Consider the following 20,904-nt stretch of genomic DNA (forward strand, 5'->3'; position numbering starts at 1 on the left):
GGGTCTGGACGAGGTTGGGGAACTGAGTGACACGCACTGCAACCCTTACACAGCTCAGGGTCAGAGGTGGATGTGGGCCCGGAGCTCTACCCTCTCGGCACCTTCTCGTTGCAGTACAAGACGTGCAAGGATGGGAGCGTGCTCGGGGTGACCGTGACGAGGATCGCGCTTCTGACCCACTGCCAGGCCCTCACACAGGCGTGTGGCTACACAGAAGGTATGGGCAGACCATTCCTGGGGGACCCCGACCCCAGCCCCCAGCCCTGTGAGATGAGCGTTGTTCCCACTAGTCACTCAGAGAGTCGTGCCGCTCCACCGAAGGTCTGTGTGTTCGATTGTTTCATTGGCGTCTCAGTCTGCTCTGGCAGCCAAAACAGACGCCACAGACTGGGGCTTAAACAACAGGTGTTGACGTCTCACAGTCTGGAGGCTGAAGTCTGAAATCCAGTGCCAGAGGGTTGGTTCCTGGGAGACCCCCTTCCAGGCCTGCGGACGGCACCTTCTGGCTGTGTCTTCATACGGCCTCTCCTCTGTGTGCAGAGGGAGCTCTGGTGTGTCTTCCTCTTCTTATAAGGACACCATTCTTATTGGATCAGGCCCCACCCTATGACTTTACCTAACTTTAATTATCTCCTTAGAGCCCCATCTCCAGGCACATTTATACTTGGCGTTAGGGCTTCAACGTAGGAATTTGGGAGAAAACAGTCTAGGCCATAACAGATAGTTGACACCATTGATGTATATTCATTCCTGGCTGCACAGTGGAACCTCTTTGGGAGCTTTAAAAAAGTGCGCATGCTACAGTGCACCCCGCTCCCCGCAACTGGCTTGGATCCTGGGGCTGCGTTTCACAGTCAAAGGGTTGGTTTCCATGATGTGCTTTCTTTGCCCTGTTTGGGGTTGTCCTGGAGGCACAGAGTTAGGGTCACTGGAGGTAACCATGTTGACAGCGCTGACGGGCTCCTGGTCGGAAGGATCAGACCCCACATACCCACAGCTCCCTCCGCCGGAGTGTCTGCCATCAGGTCCCCGCACTAGCCACGTCACAGGCACCTGCCACACTGGAGTCTCTTCCCAGTACCCAAGCGTCTGTCACGAGCCATGGATGAGACACTTTTCTCTTTTTGCTGTTCTCATTTGCTTTCTCTCTCTCCCCATCCTTCTGGCAGTCTCCCTTTTTAAGGCCAGTTCACTTGTCTCGTGGAGATGTTCCACTGATGTTTGGTCCCTGGACAAGTTTCCCAGACATTGTCACACGTGGAGACACACTGCCTGTAATGATCACCACCCTGTTTGTCACTGTTTGCAGTTTTCTAGTTTTTCTCACAACCTCATGACCTGTATTCCTTGCCCTAATTTCCTAAAGGTCCAGGGCCATCACTCTTGCAGGGATTGGGGAAGATAGATACATACTTGCTTCCTGATTCTCCACTTTTAAAAATCTTGCATAAGATAGAATACAGGCTGTGTATTTTGAATGTCCCTTTTTGAAAGGGGGTGAGGCACTCGGTACTGAAGCTTTGGCGAGCATTCTAGTGGCAGGTTTGCTGGAAATTGCCTCCTCCTGCAAGTACACAGCATTTCCCTCTCTTGGGAGAACATGTGATGGAAATGAAAAGAATCTTTTAAGAAAGAAAAGGCAGGGAGAGGGAAAACAAATATTGGGTTGGCCAAATAGTTCATTAAAACCCAAACGAACTTTTTGGCCAACCCAGTATATAAAAGGAGGAGGAATAAGGCGTTTTAAGGGATGCTGTGAAGAGCTATTGCTGTTAAGTTGTGTATCAGAATACTCATCTAGAAACACTTCCCAGGCAGGCCAGCATTTTAAACGGGTCTGATTGGAGGCTGCAGCATTTCTGTAAAGACAGTGAAATGATGTTTTTCTAAGACCCATTACTTCCCACTGATGTGGTATTGGATTTTTTGTGTCCTTTGGTCTGTGACCGTCTTTTGTTAAAATCTTTGACTCTGTATTTTATAGCTGAAACAATTGTGAATGTGTTGGATTTCAAGAAAGACGTTGGGCTTTGGCACGGAATCCTAACAGTAAGTGAGACGCCCCTTGCTCTGCAGTGTCCTGTTTGACTTTGAATGTGCTCAGTGTTGGGATTAGAATGATGATCTGTGTACACAGTGGCTTGGGTAAGCCCCTTCCTCCCACATTATAAAGAAAAGTTACCATTTTTAGAAGTCTTAAGTTAACGTAACTTCCAGGAGCTCAGCAGACCAGTGGGTCAGTAGCTGCTTACCTGCATCGTGGGCCCACGCTCTGAGGCTGCAGCTGTGAGAGAGAGTGGCCTTTTTAGGCTCAGGGAAGTTCAGGATCTGTCTTCCCACGGTTGGCATTTCAGATTGTGCAGAAACGTTGATGTCTTGCATTTGGGTCACTTTGCCCATACATATGATTTGGCTACAAAATTCTTTTTATCTTTCTGTGAATCATTGTTTAATGAATGTTTCGGGAATTATGCTGCAGGGGGAAAAGTACTTTGAGATTTCCCCTTGGCCAAAAATTCAACATGAGTTGCAGAGAATGTATGTCTCATTTTTGTTAGTGCCACTTGAGAAGTGATGACCATTCAAAGCTGTAGGCACTTTTAATAGAGGGATAACCTTATTATTAAGATATGCTTAGCACTTAAGAAATATGTGTAGCATCACTGCTTCGAATCTCCCTATGTCTGTTTCATACGTGATGATTTCCACTCACCTGTTTTTCTTTTTAAGTTTCTTATGCTGAAACCTTATATCTTTTTAGAAGCAAAAAACTCTAGTAGTTTTACATAACTATAAAAAGAGGGATTTGTTGTTTCTTGATAAACCAGAATTTATGCAGACGTCATATAGACAAAGGTTTGGGGCTCCGGCCCAGCCAGCTTCCTTCTGTTACCGTCTGGACACTAGTCAGTGAGACAGAAACACAGCCCCACACACGCATTACCCGTGGCCTGCTGGTGTCATGGGAAGAGCACAGCCTCAGAGAACCCAGGTTGGATGTTGGTCCTTCCTTCTGTAGCTTGTGACTCTGGGCACGTCACCTGCTCCTGTGCCCAAGAATCGTCTGTTGCCTGAGTCACTCTGCACCTCTGTTTTCCTTATCTGTCCAATGGGAATGTTGACCATGTGAGAACCACGTGGTTTAACGTTCAGTGAGTGCCTGGCCCATCTATTTGCTTGATGACCGTTGCCATCAGAGTTCTCTCGTGACAGTCTTGCTTTCAAGAGCTCTGTGATAGATCTTGTTGACGTGGTCACCCGCCTGCTCACTGATGCTATGGATTACTGCCTCCGGAATTGGTGGTTTCTGAGTCTGTCTCTGGCTGCCACCTTCTAGAGCAAGACAGGCCTCTGGCTAGGCAGCACGCACTCTTCCAAAGCATCTTATCTTCTTTATGGTGAAAGATGCTCCCACCCCCAGGATGGAATGGGGAGCAAGCGCGAGGTGAGGGAGGTGAATGCTAGTGGTGAGCAGGCTCACCCGTGTCGGGGAGGGTGCACGTGGTCATCTTCCTGCAGAGCTTCTGAGCTAGACCAGCGCTCTGCAGAGTGTCCGTGCCCTCTCTCTCCACCGCTACCCACAGCGAGGGCAGAGCCGACCAGGGGGGCTCTTGTCCAGTGCTCCCCATGTTGTGGTCCCTTCCTGCCAGGTCTGTGCATGCAGCGACTCAGATGTATGAGTCCCAGTTGCAATGTGTGAGGACTGACCGTTTACTTAAAAAGTTAGTTTTTGTCATCCATTTTAAAGAAAGAAACCTTTTACGGGTCCTGGTCTACATGAGCCAGGCTAGATGGAAGACTGAGGGTGTTAAGACAACTTTCCACCACTCCTTGGATTTCAGTGTAACGTTTAATAAAGGAAATTAATTTTGTGAATAAAAATGAGTAGAATACACCAGAGAGGATTAAGCTTCAAGACTGAAAGGCCAATAAAAAAGGGATCATTCAACTTACGTTTTTATAAGAAAAGGATTTGGATTTAGATTTTTTTATATCTTTATTGGAGTATAATTGCTTTACAATGGTGTGTTAGTTTCTGCTGTGTAACAGAGTGAATCAGCTATACATATACATACATCCCCATATCTCCTCCCTCTTGCATCTCCCTCCCACCCCCCCATCCCACCCCTCTAGGTGGACACAAAGCACCGAGCTGATCTCCCTGTGCTATGCGGCTGCTTCCCGCTAGCTATGTATTTTACATTTGGTAGTGTATGTATGTCCATGCCACTCTCTCACTTCATCTCAGCTCACCCTTCCCCCTCCCCGTGTCCTCAAGTCCATTCTCTACTAGGTCTGCATCTTTATTCCTGTCCTGCCCCTAGGTTCTTCAGAACCCTTTTTTTTTTAGATTCCATGTATGTGTGTTAGCATACGGTATTTGTTTTTCTCTTTCTGACTTACTTCACTCTGTATGACAGTGTCTAGGTCCATCTACCTCACTACAAATAACTCAATTTCGTTTCTTTTTATGGATAAGTAATATTCCATTGCATACATGTGCCACATCTTCTTTATCCATTCATCTGTCGATGGACACTTAGGTTGCTTCCACTGGGCTTAGATTCTTGAGTTGTATCAGTAGAAGCAGGAGTCGGGAGGACTAGACAAGCTTTGAGAAGTCGCCTCCACTCCCACAGCCTCTTAAAGGATCATCCCCAGTGAGATGCCCATGTGGTCCCCACCCTCCCACCAGGGAGCCCCTGGCAGCGGGGTGAGTCCCACATGGAGCCCTCCCCCACTCACTGCCCAGTGTCCTGCTTTCAGAGCGTCATGAACATGATGCACGTGATCAGTATCCCGTACTCGCTGATGAAGGTGAATCCGCTGTCCTGGATTCAGAAGGTCTGCCAGTACAAAGGTGCGTTGCGGAGGCTGCCCCTTTAATGTCACGCCATCCTGCGGCACAGGCGGTGACTCACTTCCCCCCTGCTTCTCCTTCAGCAAAAGTGGCCTGTGTCAAATCCAGGGACATGCACTGGGCATTGGTGGCGCACAGGGATCAGAGAGACATCAACCTCTCCTCTCTCCGGATGCTGATAGTGGCCGACGGCGCAAATCCCTGTAAGTGACGGCACCAGGCAGTCAGGAGGGGGCCTCATTCTCCAGGTTTCATTCTCTGGGGTTTGATTTTTCCCTTTTCTAGTCTTTACCTTAGTGAAGAAGTGGTCTTAAGATAATAGCCAAACAGTATTACTCAGCGTAGCCTACGGGCACCAGGGCCTGAAGGTCCAGACACAGCCCTGGGGTTGAGTCCTAGCCCTTCCACTTCCTGATTCTGAAGAGAACATATCTTACTTGTTAAAATTCTTCTCCTTTTGTTAGCTGCAAGATGGTACCCAGTCATCAGATTTTATGAGGATTAAATGAAGCAATCCCTGTGTACAGTTCTTGGGATATAATAAGTGCTCAAGAAATATTAACTATTATTATTTTATGGTCCATAGTAGTTTTATTGATCAGGAAATTTGATTTGTCATTTTTAATGGAATTTTATTATCAAATCCTGTAGCAGAAATTACCTAGGTAAGATAAATTAGCAGTTCCACAGAATACTGTTAATATACCTTGAGAAATATTTCAGTCAGTTGAAACAAAAACCCAGCTAGCTTGTTTTTTATGAGAAGAGTATATAAGCGAGAAGCAAAGTGAACGAAATGAATTGAATGAACAATGTATGTTTCTGACCACATTTGTAAACTCTGCAGCATATATATTTGTAAATTAAAGCAGTATATACTTAACATCTGATATGCAAAAGTGGACTTGCAAACAGGTGATTTTGTATTAGTTTTATAAATGATTCTTCCATTTACAAAATAACTCCATAAATTGTGGGCTGTTTGGTACACAATTGATTTTGCCCATAACTCTTCAGAGTAATATGTCTTACAGGAAGCAAGGTAAACTTGTATTAGGAGCTAGTTTAGCTGATAGGTTCCTAGTAATTATACTTTGATCTCATCACTCATATTAATATAGAGAAATGTTTTCTTCATTTAGTTGGGTTTAGATTTACTTATTTCTTGGAACATACATGTTGAAAATGGTAGAACATGTCTCAGAAAAGTTATTAAAGTTAAGTTCTTCAGTCAGCAAAAAGGTTTTAAGTATAGAAGTTGCATTTTTTAAATTCTTGAGTTCTGTGTTTGAGAATAATATTATCTTTCATTGTAACACGAGTGATAAGTTATATATTAAATGAAGTATTTTTCCATGCTGCCTAACTCCCCATGTGCCTAGATCCTAACTTCAAAAGCATTTTATATTATGGGATACTTTTAATTGTCCACATTGCTTCGCCTGTCTGATTATCATCCCCCCTTTCCCTCTAGGGTCTATTTCTTCCTGTGACGCGTTTCTCAACGTCTTCCAAAGTAAAGGTCTACGCCAGGAGGTCATCTGTCCATGCGCCAGCTCACCAGAGGCTCTCACCGTGGCCATCAGGAGGTACTGCTGTGTTAACTCAAGTGGGCAGCCTGGGTAGGGGTCTCATTCAGCAGCTAACAGAGACCTGGAGCCATCGCAGTTCATCTTAGTGTGAGAATAAAAACAGGACCCAGATTTTCCAGACGAGGTTTTATTCTAGTGTATTCTAGAATGGATTCTCTTAAATAGTCTAGATTCATTAGTTAGAAACTCACTTTTCACTCTGGAGGTTCGCTGTAATTCCCGAGTGAGTGGAAGTCTGTCCACAGGCACGCTGAGCAGTGAACCTTGTCCTGGCAGGTTATGCACATTTTCATTTGCTTATATTAGGCTCAGGTTTAACTTGAGGATAGAACAGAGTAAATGCTGGATGAAACGAAATTTTTGTGGCCACCCCTGTGCCCTTGGACATGCGGGTTTTATGTCATCTTCATTTTCTGCAATACTGCACATACTGCACTTTAAAAACTGGTTTTCTGAGCTTTTGAGCAGCTCAGCAGCACATCAGAGGGTTCTGGGGCCTGAAATCTCCCGCTGTGTGGGGCTGGGCTTCTGGGGCTCTTGCTAAGGCCAGCAAGCACAGTGAGTGCCCTTGGTCCTAGGTCACTCCTGCATCACTGCCTGCTTCAGAGCCACTGGGGCCTGTCAGGGACAGGCCGTGGTACGGCTCATAAGAGCTCACCCTGCCCAGGGTGAGAAGGGCTAGAGCGGCCTGTCTGACCGTCAGCAGCTCCCAGTAATCCACACTAACCTGAGAAAGGAGGGTTTGCATCACCCAGACGTTTGCAGCCTATACATGACTAATTCGCCAACATCTTTGGGCTCTGTCTCTAAGTATGTTTTATTTCGTGTCACACCAGTGTGCTCTGTTGTAGCAGTGGATGACAGAGCTTTCGGTGCACAAAGTGCATGAGTTCTGCTCTTTTTACTGAAAGGTTGGGATTCGCAAAAATATTCATGTAAAGGTTGCCCTTAAAGAGACACCTTCTGATGCTTTTAGGAGTTTGTTAATGTGATATTAACCAGGCCGCCTAACAGGTTGAGAAATTGAAAACTTTAAAGTATCAGAAGCAACTTTTTTTAAATAAATAAATAAATTTATTTATTTATTTATTTTTGGCTGTGTTGGGTCTTCGTTGTTGTGCGCAGACTTTCTCTAGTTGCGGCAAGCAGGGGCTACTCTTCGGTGCAGTGCACAGGCTTCTCATTGCGGTGGCTTCTTTTGTTGCAAAGCATGGGCTCTAGGCGCGAGGGCTTCGGTAGTTGTGGCACGTAGGCTTGGTAGTTGTGGCACGCAGGCTCAGTAATTGTGGCTCGCGGGCTCTAGAGCACAGGCTCAGTAGTTGTGGTGCACAGACTTAGCTGCTCCACGGCATGTGGATCTTCCTGGACCGGGGCCCAAACCTGTGTCCCCTGCGTTGGCAGGTGGATTCTTAACCACTGTGCCACCAGGGAAGTCCCCAGAAGCCACTTTTAATTTTGAGTGAACCAGAAATTAAAAGTCTGTAACGTAATTTAAATTGATGAGGAAATATGGCACCATTAACCAGAATCCAGTCTTCATTTTTTAAAGGATGGCACTGTCGTCCCCAAAAGAGAAGGTTTGCAACAAATAATCTTCTGAGATTTATGTCCGACCTTGGAGTACAAAACACATCAGGATTGCAATAGCAGATTTGCCTTCACGTTGTCCTGCAGAAATCAGTATTCAAGTATGTGTCTAATTTGACTCTAAGGGGACTCAGCCTCCGGAAGCATGTTGGGGCCAGGAGTCCCAGTTTGAGCCCCACCCGCTGGTGGCTGGCCACACGATCCTGGGCACATTCCTTCTGTCCAGGGCCTCGGTTTCCTCCACCAAGAAACAAGGGGCTTGGACTCAGTAATCTCTCAATTTCCTTCTACCTGTAAATTTTTAAGATTCCACAGTTCTGTGAAATAGTACCGTTGCCAGAGATGATTCACAGAATGAATGATTCATTCATGTAGACTTGTTATGATCAAATGATTTGCTCATTTGCTTTTCCTAAAAGTGTTTTCTCTGTGCCTTTAAGATATGTTGTATAGATTATGCCAGAGTTGATTGGCAGAGGGTGAAGGGATGAGCAAAGGAGGTTTTTTTTGAAGATGACATGAAAAATAATGATATTTAATTTGTTCAAATTCAGATTTTTGTTGTTTGATTTACATTCTTATAAGGTACATAAGAACATACTCAGTAGAGCTGACCATAACCTGCTACTCCATAGAGCTGTAGTTCCCAGCCAAGGCAATTTAGAAATGCTGGCAAGACCTCATTTTAACACAGCCTCCTGACTGACGTCTGAGAATGTCATTAGAATGAAATGCCGCTTATTTAAGTTAAAAAGTAGGACTTGAGAATTGGCATTTCTTACAGCTTTAGACAAAAAAAGAAAAAATCATGTTTATAGGTGCTGCCTCGTATCTGACTCATATCTAGCTGATATAAGTGCAATCCACGCTGTTAACAGTCTGTGCAAAAAGCTTTCAAACTTGTAAAAACTGTCTTCCTATGGGAGTAACCATTTATAACATTGTATCAGTTATATTTTCCTAATAAGTTTTTTAACCTTTAAAAAACTTCAAGTTATTTTTTAGGGACAAGGATAGTCATAGGGAGGACAAGTGAAGAAAAAGTAGGCTTCTTAGTTTCAAACGGTGGACAAGTGAATTATTGTTCTTACAGAAAAAGAAAGATCTTTTAAACCTTCTTCGTGATCTTCCTGTTGTGGCTGCTGTTATTCAGTTTGTCAGGTTATGTGCCATTGTCAAGAAGCCAATACTGTCAGCTCATTAGCATCAAATAAGCTGATAAGTAGTTTGAGATCTCCATGAGTTTATGGCATGTTATCCCTGCCCTTCAGTAATAAATGATGTGCATGAATTGAATGAGACCCAACACCAGGTCTTATTTTCTTCAAATAAATTTTCTTCTTTAAGAGGACTTTATCTGTGGGCCAAAGTAATGAATGGAATTTTTATTGTCTGGTGGTAAAGCTCTTATTTTCAGAGAAAAAGTAAGACGCATATACAGCGCTTACATGTAGTCAACCTAGAGCTTTAGTGCTAGAAGGATGTTCATCTGGTTTCATTTTATACATGAAGAAAAAGAGGTGCTTTTCTAGTCTAATAGATAGTTCCAAACAGACAAAATATAGACAATAGAAGATTCAGAGCTTTGGCAATCTGTGGTTCATATAAGCAGGGTATTGACAAGTTTCAGTAGAAAGCGCTCCAGAAAGCAAGGTAACCCTGAGGGCTTCAGCCTATTCTCAGACCAGCACGTGTGCCTCTGCTATGTGGATCAGCAGGCAGGAAGAAGCAAAGGATTTTTAATTGTTTCTCTAAACATGTTTTAAAATCTTTTATAAAAATCTTTCTTTAAAAAGATTAAAAGTTTATTAACAAAACTAGGCAAATTAGCCAGGAAATAAACCCATGCACCTTTGGTCAGTTAATCTATGACAAAGGAGGCAAGAATATACAATGGAGAAAAGACAAGTCTCTTCAATAAGTGGTGCTGGGAAAACTGGACAGCTACATGTAAAAGAATGAAATTAGAACATTCTCTTCTAACACCATATACAAAAATAAACTCAAAATGGATTAAAGACCTAAATGTAAGACCAGATACTATAAAACTCCTAGAGGAAAACATGGGCAGAACATTCTTTGATATAAATCGCAGCAATACCTTTTTGGATCCATCTCCTAGAGTAGTGGAAATAGAAACAAAAATAAGCAAATGGGACCTAATTAAACTTAAAAGCTTTGGCACAGCAAAGGAAGCCATAAACAAGACAAAAAGACAACCTACTGACTGGGAGAAAATATTTGCAAATGATGCAACCGACAAGGGATTAATTTCCAAAATAAACAAACAGCTCGTACAGCTCAATATCAAAAAAATGAACAACCCAATCAAAAACTGGGCAGAAGACCTAAATAGACACTTCTCCAAGGAAGGCATACAGATGGCCAACAGGCACGTGAAAAGATGCTCAGCATCGCTAATTATTAGAGAAATGCAAACCAAAACTACAATGAAGTATCACCTCATACTGGTCAGAATGGCCATCGTCAAAAAGTCTACAAATAATAAGTGCTGGAGAGGGTGTGAAGAAAAGGGAACCCTCCTACACTGTTGGTGGGAATGTAAATTGGTGTAGCCACCCCGGAGGACAGTATGGAGGTTCCTTAAGAAACTAAAAATAGAATTAATCCCACTCCTGGACATATATCTGGAAAAGACAAAAACTCTAACTTGAAAAGATTCATGCACTCCAATGTTCATTGCAGCACTATTTATAATAACCAAGACATGAAAGCAACCTAAGTGTCCATTGACAGACGAATGGATAAAGAAGATGTGGTATATATATATATATATATATATATATACAGTGAAATACTACTCGGCCATAAAAAAAAGAATGAAGTAATGCCATTTTCAGCAACACGGATGGACCTAGAGATTATCATTGTAAGTGAAGTAAGTCAGAGAAAGCAAATATCATATGATACCACTTATATGTGGAATCTTAAAAAATGATAAAAATGAACTTATTTACAAAACAGAAACAGACTCACAGACATAGAAAACAAACTTACTGTTACCAAAGGGGAAGGGGGTGGGGGAGGGATAAATCAGGATTTGGGGATTAACAGATACACACTACTGTACGTAAAATAAAAAGCAAAACCTACTGTATAGCACAGGGAACTATATTCAATATCTTGTAATAACCTAAAATGGAACATTTTAGGTTATTTAGGAAAAGAATATGAAAAAGAATAGGGGTGTGTGTGTGTGTATGTGTATTTATATCTCTGAATCACTTTGCTGTACACCGGAAACTAACACAATATTGTAAATCAACTATATTTCAATAAAAACAAAAAAAATCCAGATTTCTAATGCAGAGACATTGAGTTGTGATCACTCAGTTCATAAAAAGGATTATTCCTTTTGGGGAGACATACCAGCATGCTTTCCAACTTTGTTTCTTTTTAATTTGAAGGTCCAGTTGGCTTTATTAAGCAATTCATGAATTGGGCTGCATCCCATCTAGCAAGTAGAGAGACGCTCCTAGGGGTTGTACAAAATGGAAGGTTTCTGTAGGCAGGAGGTGGATAGGGTAAGAAGGTATTAGCAAAAGAAAACAAATTGTTTCAGTGTGGTATGTTTCATTCCTTTCTCCTTATTCTCCTGTCTGTGACAGGTTTTTGGTTTGTGGTTGCCATGAGGTTCATATATTTCAACCTGTGTATATATATGCGTCTGTTTTAAGTTGATGGTCACTTAAGTTTGAGCACATTTTAAAAACACTCCATTTTTACTCCCCCCCATTTTGTTTTTGATGTCATATTTTGCATTCTTTTAATTTTGTGTGTTGCTTAACTATTTATTGTGGATATAGATGATTTTACTACTTTTGTCTTTGAATCTTCCTACTAGCTTCACAGGTGGTTGATCCATTACCTTTACTATATGTTTGCCTTTACCAATGAGATTTTTCCTTCCATAATTTTTTGTTTCTAGTTATGGCCTAGAAACCATAAACCATTTCTTGTAAGAATAGTTTAGTGGTGATGAACTCCTGTAACTTTGCTTGTCTGTAAAATTCTTCTCTCTCCAAGTCTGAATAAGAGCTTTGTGGGTACAGTCTTCTTGGTTCTGAGTGTTTCCTTTTAGCACTCCGAATATATCTTGCCAGACCCCTGGGCTGCAGAGTTTCTGCTGACAAGTCAGCTGATAGTCTCTATCGGTTCCGTGCATGTAAATAGTTGCTTTTCTCTTTCTGATTTTAAGATTCTCTCTTTATCTTTAACCTTTACTGTTTTAATTATAATGTGTCTTGGTGTGGGTCTCCTTGAATTCATCTTGACACCCTCTGTGCTGCCTGGATTAGGATGTCTGTTTCCCAGATTAGGGACGTTCTCATCCATTGTTTCTTCAGCTATAGGTTTTCTGTCTCTTCTCCTTCTGGGACCCCATAGTGTGAATGTTCACGCACTTGATGTTGTCCCAGAGGCCCTTAAACCATCTTCATGTTTTTTCTTTCTGTTTTCTTCTGCTGTTCCTATCGGATGATTTCTACTACCCAGTTTTCCAGATGACTGATCCATTCCGCATCCTCTGATCTGCTTTTGGGTCCCTCTAGTGTTGTTTTGATTTCTGTTATTTTTCAGTTCTGTTTGGTTCTTTTTATATTTTCTGTGTCCTTATCGAAATTCCCACTGAGTTCCCCCTTTCTTCTCCTGAGTTCAGTGCGCATCTTCATGACCATTAGTTTGAGCTCTGTCTGGTAAATTGCTTATCTCTGCTTCATGTAGTTCTTTTTCTGAGGTTTTGTCTTGTTCTTTTGTGGCTTTGGCCAGGTGATGTCGTGTCCTAGAGGTGCCCTGTGGTTCTGGAGACCCGGTGCCTGCAGGCGGCACACATCTGCCTGGAGTGCCTCAGGAAGCGGTACTTCACTTCGTTGCAGTAAAATGAACAGAGCATCACTGATGACTGGCCCAAAGCAGCCGGAGAATTCCCACATGCAGATTCTCACGGTGGTTAATACTCCATTGTGCTACCCACCAACCCATTTTGGTTTTTGATGTGACTTGAAATGACAAACTTCATGCTCACCATATCCAATAGGAGAGAGGTCCTAGGAGCAGAGTTCAGGGTGCATTTCAAGACCAGCAAGTGCTTGCCAAGTGTTCGCCGTGGTGTTGTTTACCTTGAGTTTGTCCAGAACTGTGTACATTTGAAAGAGTGCTTTTCAGTCTTCTCATCTTGATTTTCACAACCACCTTATCTGATAGAAAAGGCAGATTGTAGACTTACTTCCTAATGGACCAGTTAGCCTCTGAGACACTCATTTCCTTCGCATGTAAACGAGGCCGTGGATATCTGTGCCTCCTACCTGTGTCTGACACACCAGGCCCTGGTGCCCACACCCATGTCTGCTCCAGGCTGTGTGTAACCACTGTCCCTCTTGCTGTTCCCACCACCTGCCCCCCTTCAAGGCTTCACATCTTTTCACTGAGAAGTCCAGGTTAGACCCAGGGGCATGCAGAGACCGAGGGCTGGTCTTCACCTCTTAGATCTTGGCCACTGTTTGTGGACTCAGTTCTCCTTTCACGTGGGAAGGAGAGTGGGGGACAGAGTGGTCACGATTTTTAGTTTAAGCCTCCACCCCCGTGATCATCCTCTCTTACTTACTATTCAGTGAAGCCATGTGTAAACATACCCCACACCTCCTGCCGGCCTCCAGCCTTCTTGTTCTCACATCCCATCCGATTCGCCAGGGAACATCCAAGCCCAGCTGTTTCTCCTGCCTCCTCACCGGGGTTCCCAGCCTTCTGCCTGCTCTCCTTCCTGACCAGAGCCTGCAGGACCCACAAGGCCATGCAGTCTGGCCACACCCCCTCTTGGCCCCTTCTCCCACTGCCCCATCCTCCCTCCCCACAACCAGACCTCCTGGTCTTTGCTGCCCGCTCTACCTGGTGTGCCCCCAGGGTAGCATGGCCAGAGCTCTGTCTTTGCTCACTTCGGGGAGGCCTGCCCTGACCACCCCCCACAGAGTGAACGCGCCCCTTCCACTCTTGTGTGACTCATTGTGATGCCCTCTCAGCATTTGCCACTTTCTCATGCGCCGTGTGGTTTACTGGTGTATTATTGTTTATTCTCTGTCTCTGTCTGGTTAATAGTTGGTGCTTAGCATATATTTTGTTAATAGATGAATGAAAGGAAAATTTAAAATATGTAAAGTGAGAAGTAAAAGTCCCTTGCCAGACACTTACGATGACCCTTCGTAATTTACCAGCAGCAAGTGCTGTGAAGAGTTGAGCCTTTTCCCGCGTGTCTGTGTACAGTATGTGCACGCCCACCTAAGCAGGAAGATGCTCCCTTGCAGTTTGACCTGAGAGTAGTCATGTGGGGTTTTGTTTGCTTTCATTTTACTTGATGATCTAGGTGCAGCTAACAGCCTAGAGTTATGGTATCATAATCTGGTCTCCTGAGAAAACAGCACCAGCAGAAAGCTGTGTCCTTACCCTCCACGGCCCCCATGAGGCTGGTCATGAGAAAGGCTGAGATGAGGGAGGAAGCGGGGGAGGGGGGAAAAGGAGTGGGAGAAAGAAGGAGGAAGTGGAGGGGAGAGGAGGAGGGAGAGAGATGGGGAGAAGGCGTGGACGCAGGTGGGGTCTGGGGCAGCAGTCTGAGGCTGTCAGGGTGATGTTCTAATGGCAGGGAAAGAAGGGGCTTCATCCGTTCCACAGGAGCAAGGTCTGGACCCCAGAGTTTGTGCAGGAAACTTGCTTCTGCCCAGACTCCCTGGAGCCATGTGTGGGCTTTATGTGCTGCATGCACAGCCGTGGAGAGTCAGGAGTTGAGTAGGACACAGACATAAAAAAACATAGGAGGACATGGGCTCTGCCACCTCACTTTCTGCACTGAGCACATACGGTAAAATTGCCCCTGGCCCGCGTGCACAGCTCTCAGGCTCCAGTCATCTGGCTTCCACAGCCCCTCCCCAGAGCCGCCCGCCCTGGTTGGCTGGGCTGTCTTCTCAGACCACCAGTTTTGTGATTGGCGTCTCTCAGGTTCCTGAGTCAACCGAGGGACAGGGGTGAAAAGATGAAAAAAGGTACAATTTTAGTCTTCTAAGTAGAAATAGGAATAATGGTGTGATCAAAATTTAAATAGCCCCCTGGTCACTTCTTATTTCATGTTCCGTTCCCTCACCTTGATCATACTTCTCAGTCTCACCGAGATGGTTGTCATCTTTTTATCTCGTTATTATGCACGGGCTGCATGTTGGAGCTACTGAGTGCTGGCTGTGCAGAGCATGGCCTCTGCACCCGGCTGTCGCTCTCAGGCTCTGCGTGGAGGTGAAGCCGGTGACAGGGGCTCTGTTTCAGGGGTGAATATCTTTAGGAGAGAAACACATGCTAGACTCCTGTTTAGAACCTGTTTCTTTCATTGTCCTTGTTTCTTACGTGCCTACATCATTTTCAAGCAAACTTGATGAAAACACTCACACTTACATTTTTGTGAACGTCCTCCTCTGCGGGCTGTTCTCTGTGACCTGTGAATAGAGGACAAATTCCCCGTTCCTGGCGTTCATATACACGACTGTGTCCACAGAAAGGTTGGAAAAAGTCTTGCTTTTGGAAAAATGAGCCTCTGTGTTTACACCCATTTTGTAATGCTTTGTGCTTATTTTCTTCCTAAAACTTGAAGTGAACTTTCCACACATAAGAAGTCAGAGGCCAGGTTATTAAGTAAAAATAGCTTTGATCCATTCTATTTAAGCCATTTTGACTGGGGGTCCAGGAGGCCTAGTCATTGCTCCTGTGGATTTTGATGTGAGGACAAAATGGATGCTTTCTTAAATGTTATAAAGTCATCATGGGAAGCATTGCAGTCCTCACTTTGTCTAGTACTCAAAGGATGATCTTTAAAGGAAGAAGGAAAGAAAACAAAAAATGAGTGGTTGGCTGCCACATCACCCTATTTTGTGGCTGATCCCTTCACTCAAATGGGATTGGGGGCTGATGCTTTCCTTTGCACTGTCGTCTGAGCGTTTGTGTCCTGTGCTTGAATAACCTTCCCAGGACAGCTTGTTCTGCCCTGCGTTGAAGAAGAGATTGAACTTGCGGTAAGGAGCTGGGAGCAGATGATTGTCTGCTTGGCTTTTATCCACTTAAGTAGAAAATGACACTCAGTTGTTGCCTGTGGTCCTCAGTGAAGAAAAACTACAGATGCATCTCCGCTGCTCAGATTTATAGGGCCTTGGCCCTTCTGAACACGTATCACACATATCACTCTGTGATTCTCTTCTGTTACAGTGTTTGTAAATCTGCAAGCTGAGTTGTTACAAGAGAGCTGCATAGGCAGTCGGTGGGTTTGGGTGGAAGCCCGCAGTGCCGTGCAGGGCCAGCCTTCTCGAGCTGGTCTGAGCTGGTCCTGCCAGAGTGGACGCTGGGCCTGGTGGGTTGGTGCCCGTGGCCATGGCCATTAAATATCTTGATGTCACTCTTCTTGAAGACAGCGGAACACCTCTCACCTACATGAAAGGGAATGTGGAAGGCTCTGGGGTGCACAGAGATCATGGTCATCTTAGGCCTCCTGCTTGAAAATGGGCAGGACGTGCAGGCGCCCTAGAGAGCTGACAGCAGGAGCCCGGCCGAGGTCTGGGCCCCCAGGTGTGCTGCCCAGGCTGTGTCTGACTCCAAGACTTGCCCCATCAGCGTTCCCCTCAGGAGGGATGCTCCCCAGGAGGAAACAAAGGTCAGCCCAGGAAATGAGTGGGGTTTATGCAGGATGTTTGAGTCAGAGAACTTGATAGAACAAGGACAGGAGACGTGCCTGTCTTCACGTGTGTCCGTCTTGGTGAGTGTCCGTTGCCACACATGTCTGAGTGCACATGTATCTGTCTTCATGCATATATCTTCTTGTGTGCCTGAATTTACGTGTGTTTGTCTTCCTGTGTGCCCTTGTTCACATGTATCTAAAGTGTCCACCTGCACACGTGTCCACCGGGTGATGACAAGAAGCCACGCTGCTCTCTGAAGTCAGTTCTGGCTTCCTGTGGGAGGCTTATTTTTACCCAGGTATTTAATCTGCTTCCATCTTTTTAAAATTGTCATCGTCCAGGTAAATGTTTTGTATTTTCTTTTTCTCTGAAGATTAGTTGTAGAATAAAAACTATTGGAGAAATATGGATTCGTGATGCCTGAACTCATCAGTAGAATTACAAAACTGGGGGGTTTCTCCTTGGTCACTGTCTGATTATGTCTCTGTCTCTAGAAGATAGATGATAGAGTCCATTTTTTTAAATCTACATTGTGATAATACTGATTGAACTAAAAAAAAACTTTATGTAGCCCTTTCAACTGCAAGGTATTATTTCAGTACCTTGACACTTAGGTGATAAAAAGGTAATAATTATTATAACACAGTAATTAAAACAGTAATTCCAAAGAATGGTGAAGATACCCCCTTGCCACCATAAATATCTTCCACTTTGGAAACAGCTAACCCAGAAGTTAGAAAGCTGGGCAAAAACCACGGGCAAAGACACCAAACATGGCACTGTACTCGGCATATAGCAGCCATCTGACACCGAAATTTGATGGTTTCTGACAGGGGCAAACCAACCAGTGATCCAGAGTGACAACACAGTTAACACAACCTATGAATTGAAGTGGGGTTTTCAAGAATGTTTTTGACTGCCCAAAAAAGTCAGAGTTGGAGATCCATAATCTTATTTTTAAAACACAAGAAGATAAAAATATGTTGTTTGTCATTTTATCTAAAAATTTAGATAAAAATTTAAAACTTCTCTAACACAGAATAGCTTGGAGATGATAACCATCTAAATTAAAATGACTTAATGAAGTAGCAGTAAAGAGCAGAGTAACAGTGTTATCTTGTCCTGACCACGTGTGTTTGAGTCCGTTCTGCTGTGTTTGGTGTTGGACTAAATTGCGCACAGAAGTTTGCTTTGGTGGAGACTGAGATGCACAGAGAGTGGTCTCTGGGAAGCAGCCTCCCGGACTCGCAGGCTTGCTGGTTCTAACGGGTTGCCCTCTGACGTGGAAAAGTAGCCAGGACAAATGGAAAACACAGCTTGTAAACAATTTGTATGGTGTGATCCCTTTTCTGGCTGGGAGAAAATTAAGCCTCTCTAAATAATATATTTAGCAGGAAGAAAATCTGGTAACTGCATACTTACTGGGTAGGTGAGGATGTGATATAGGGAAAACGTTCCTTTCTGTGTTATATAGCTCTTAAAATGGGTTGATTTTTTTTTTTTAATGCTTTCATCAGAGAAAAGGGAGAACGTTACATTAAAATAACTTATAACTTGGGGAGTACTGTGTTTCAACCTTGTATCTTTGTTGTCCTGCCTGTCCGAGGGCCCGGAGGATGGCGGTGGCACTGAAGAGGTGTAGTTACCCTGTTGAATCCTGGCAGCGGAAATACTCGTAACCCTTGTTGCTGACTTGGCATCGATGCACATTTGAGTCTGGCCAGCTGTTTGCAAACTGCTGATTTGTTCATTGCGTGTATAGGAGCTCTTTCTTCAGGCATTGGCAGAAGCATGATCAACTCAAGGCGCATCGAGCGTGTTACAGAGGCTGGAAGTGGCATGACAAGTGGACAGTGGGTATAAACTGCCCGACTGAAGGCCATCCCCGTCAACTCGTTCTTGGTGGGGCCGAGCGCTGAGCTGACTCCCCTCTTCCCTGGCTGCAGCTTGGTCTTTTCCCATTTCGCCGCCACGGCAGTGTCGGCCGTTCCTAGCTGTGTGCTTTCTCAGAGTGTGAAGACCAGTTCTGTGTAGTCCTGAGATTGCCGGGACGATTCCTCCTGTAATTGGTGTTCTCTGTGAGACACAAGCACACCGTTCACCTTGGAATTGAACCTGAAAGTTGACACATGGGTCTGTGGCTCTCTTTGCCATTATTTAATCTACTGTTTTTGATCATGAAAGTGGATGTTCTGAAATTCCTAGGAATTTTGCTTGTTGGGATTGGTTTTTCCTCCCTCACCTAGTTTATCTCCTCGGACTTTTTATTTCCTAGGAAGGTGTTAATGGAGAAAAAGATCATCTGACTTGGTTAATAATCCTGGAAATACAAATTGAAACAACAATGAGGAATGCATTTTACTCACCATATTGGGAACAGTTATAAGGTTGGTGATCAGTGTCGGCACGAGTGTGTGGAAACGGGTAAGGCTGAGGGCAGCTTAGCACCGAGGTGGAAGGCACGGGTGTTCTGAAGCCATTCTGAGCATGCTGCCTGGCCAGCCCCACCGCTGTTGCCTTGGCGATGCCCTTCCTGCCTGTGAGTGGAGGACAGTTGTGTCTGTCCCACAGGGTCGCTGTAAAGAGATTAGTTAACACTCGTAACACTCGTAAACGTCCACGGTGCAATAGACATGTCTAGTGAGTGAAAAGGTAATGATACTCATCCACTCTTAGTGGGATTGCAAAATGACCTAGTCTTTTGGGAAGGTACCTAGGCTTTATTAAAATTTTAAATGTATATGCTCTTTAATTCCTCCATCCCCTTTCTAGATATGTATCTTACAGAAATATTTCCAAATGCATACAAATTAAATGAAATAAAATAAGCATATATTCATATTACTGAACACCATCTAATAATTAAAACAAGTCAATTCATTGATGTGTCCAGTACGCATACTATATATGTTCACATGCACACACTCCTGTGGGAAGATCTGCAAGGTATTCGGTGACAGAAGCAAGTTGCAGAAGAATGTGCATGTTGCGGTTCTGCTTCTCTGCGGATGTAAATACATTTGTGTATGCACGTATTTTATAGGTAAATGGGTATTAAAGAGGCAGGAACTTCATATTTAGTGTGGGTAGTGGCTGCCTAGGGGAGGGAGCGGGTCTGAAGGGGCTGGAGGATAAGCAGGGTCTTTCGCCTTTTGCTGTATGTTCTTGTGCAGTGCTTGCTTTGTCCATCCGAAGGGTGTGCTCACATGTTACTCATATCACTGTTTTAAAAGTTCACGAAAAGAAAACTTCCAGTGAACTAAACAGTGCTTGGTCTCCTAGGCCAGAGGCAGGGCAAGTGTTGGGAAAGGAGACAGGATGGTTGGGCAGGGGCTCTGCTGTGGGTCTGAATCCCCCCAAGCCCCACCACTCACACAGGCAACTGAGTTAGCATTTCTGTGCCTTGGTTTTCTAATCTGTGAAATGGGAGAATAGTAGTGCCTGTGCAGGTTCATGATAGTGAGTAAGTCGGTGTGTAAAGGGCTCAGGACTGTGCCGGCACATGAAACACCAACTGAGCACAGCTCCCCCATCAGGAGGGAGGGGCTGTCAGCAAGCAGGTCCTGAAGAGAGGCTGGGGGACAGAACCAGGAATGCAGTTGTCTGAGTGAGCGGGGCAACGAGGCCGAGTACTGTGCCTAGGAATTCAGGTGCTTCTGTTCTGCCTTCTTGCATGTGTTTTGCAAATCTGCCAAGGGAGAACCTAGGTGTCTGAGTGTCTCTGACTAGCAGGGGACTCTAATAAATACAAATACACAGCGTAGGTTACGGTAGTGCCAGATTAGTGCCATCGGTTTACATTTTAGGTGAGTAAACTCAGTCTTCCATAACTACCATTTTACAGACGCAATTGAAAATTTCCGGTAGCAAATGGAGTTCATGATTTTAAGGTATTTAAATATTGATTCTTACTGTTATTAAACGTAGGAAAGTGGATCTCGTAACTAAGACAAACTGTACACTCTTGGGTCGTAAAGGAACTTCTCCCTCCAGCTTCTCGTGTGCGGTACTTGCTGGTCACCACAGATCAGTTCTTCAGTCTTCCCATACTTGGGATATGTCTGGGCTGATCCAGCAATTTGCTTTCATGTGGCTTTTTAAAATGAAAACAGGCACACTTTTTTTCTTTTTAATATCTTTATTG

At 44.3% G+C, this 20,904-nt stretch overlaps 1 protein-coding gene across 3 annotated transcripts in view; it reads left to right on the forward strand.

Annotated features, from left to right (window-relative positions):
- DIP2C (disco interacting protein 2 homolog C) overlaps positions 1-20,904 on the forward strand; it is a 372,892-nt gene that overhangs the window by 268,533 nt on the left and 83,455 nt on the right. For all 3 annotated transcript variants that reach the window (XM_032623322.1, XM_032623323.1, XM_032623324.1), the window contains 5 exons: positions 115-217; positions 1,985-2,049; positions 4,768-4,861; positions 4,945-5,064; positions 6,336-6,450. In XM_032623322.1, coding sequence (XP_032479213.1) covers positions 115-217; positions 1,985-2,049; positions 4,768-4,861; positions 4,945-5,064; positions 6,336-6,450 — 497 coding nt within the window. The remainder of the gene's footprint in view (positions 1-114; positions 218-1,984; positions 2,050-4,767; positions 4,862-4,944; positions 5,065-6,335; positions 6,451-20,904) is intronic.

This window comes from Phocoena sinus, chromosome 2, assembly GCF_008692025.1.
Source record: "Phocoena sinus isolate mPhoSin1 chromosome 2, mPhoSin1.pri, whole genome shotgun sequence".
Lineage (NCBI taxonomy): Eukaryota > Metazoa > Chordata > Mammalia > Artiodactyla > Phocoenidae > Phocoena > Phocoena sinus.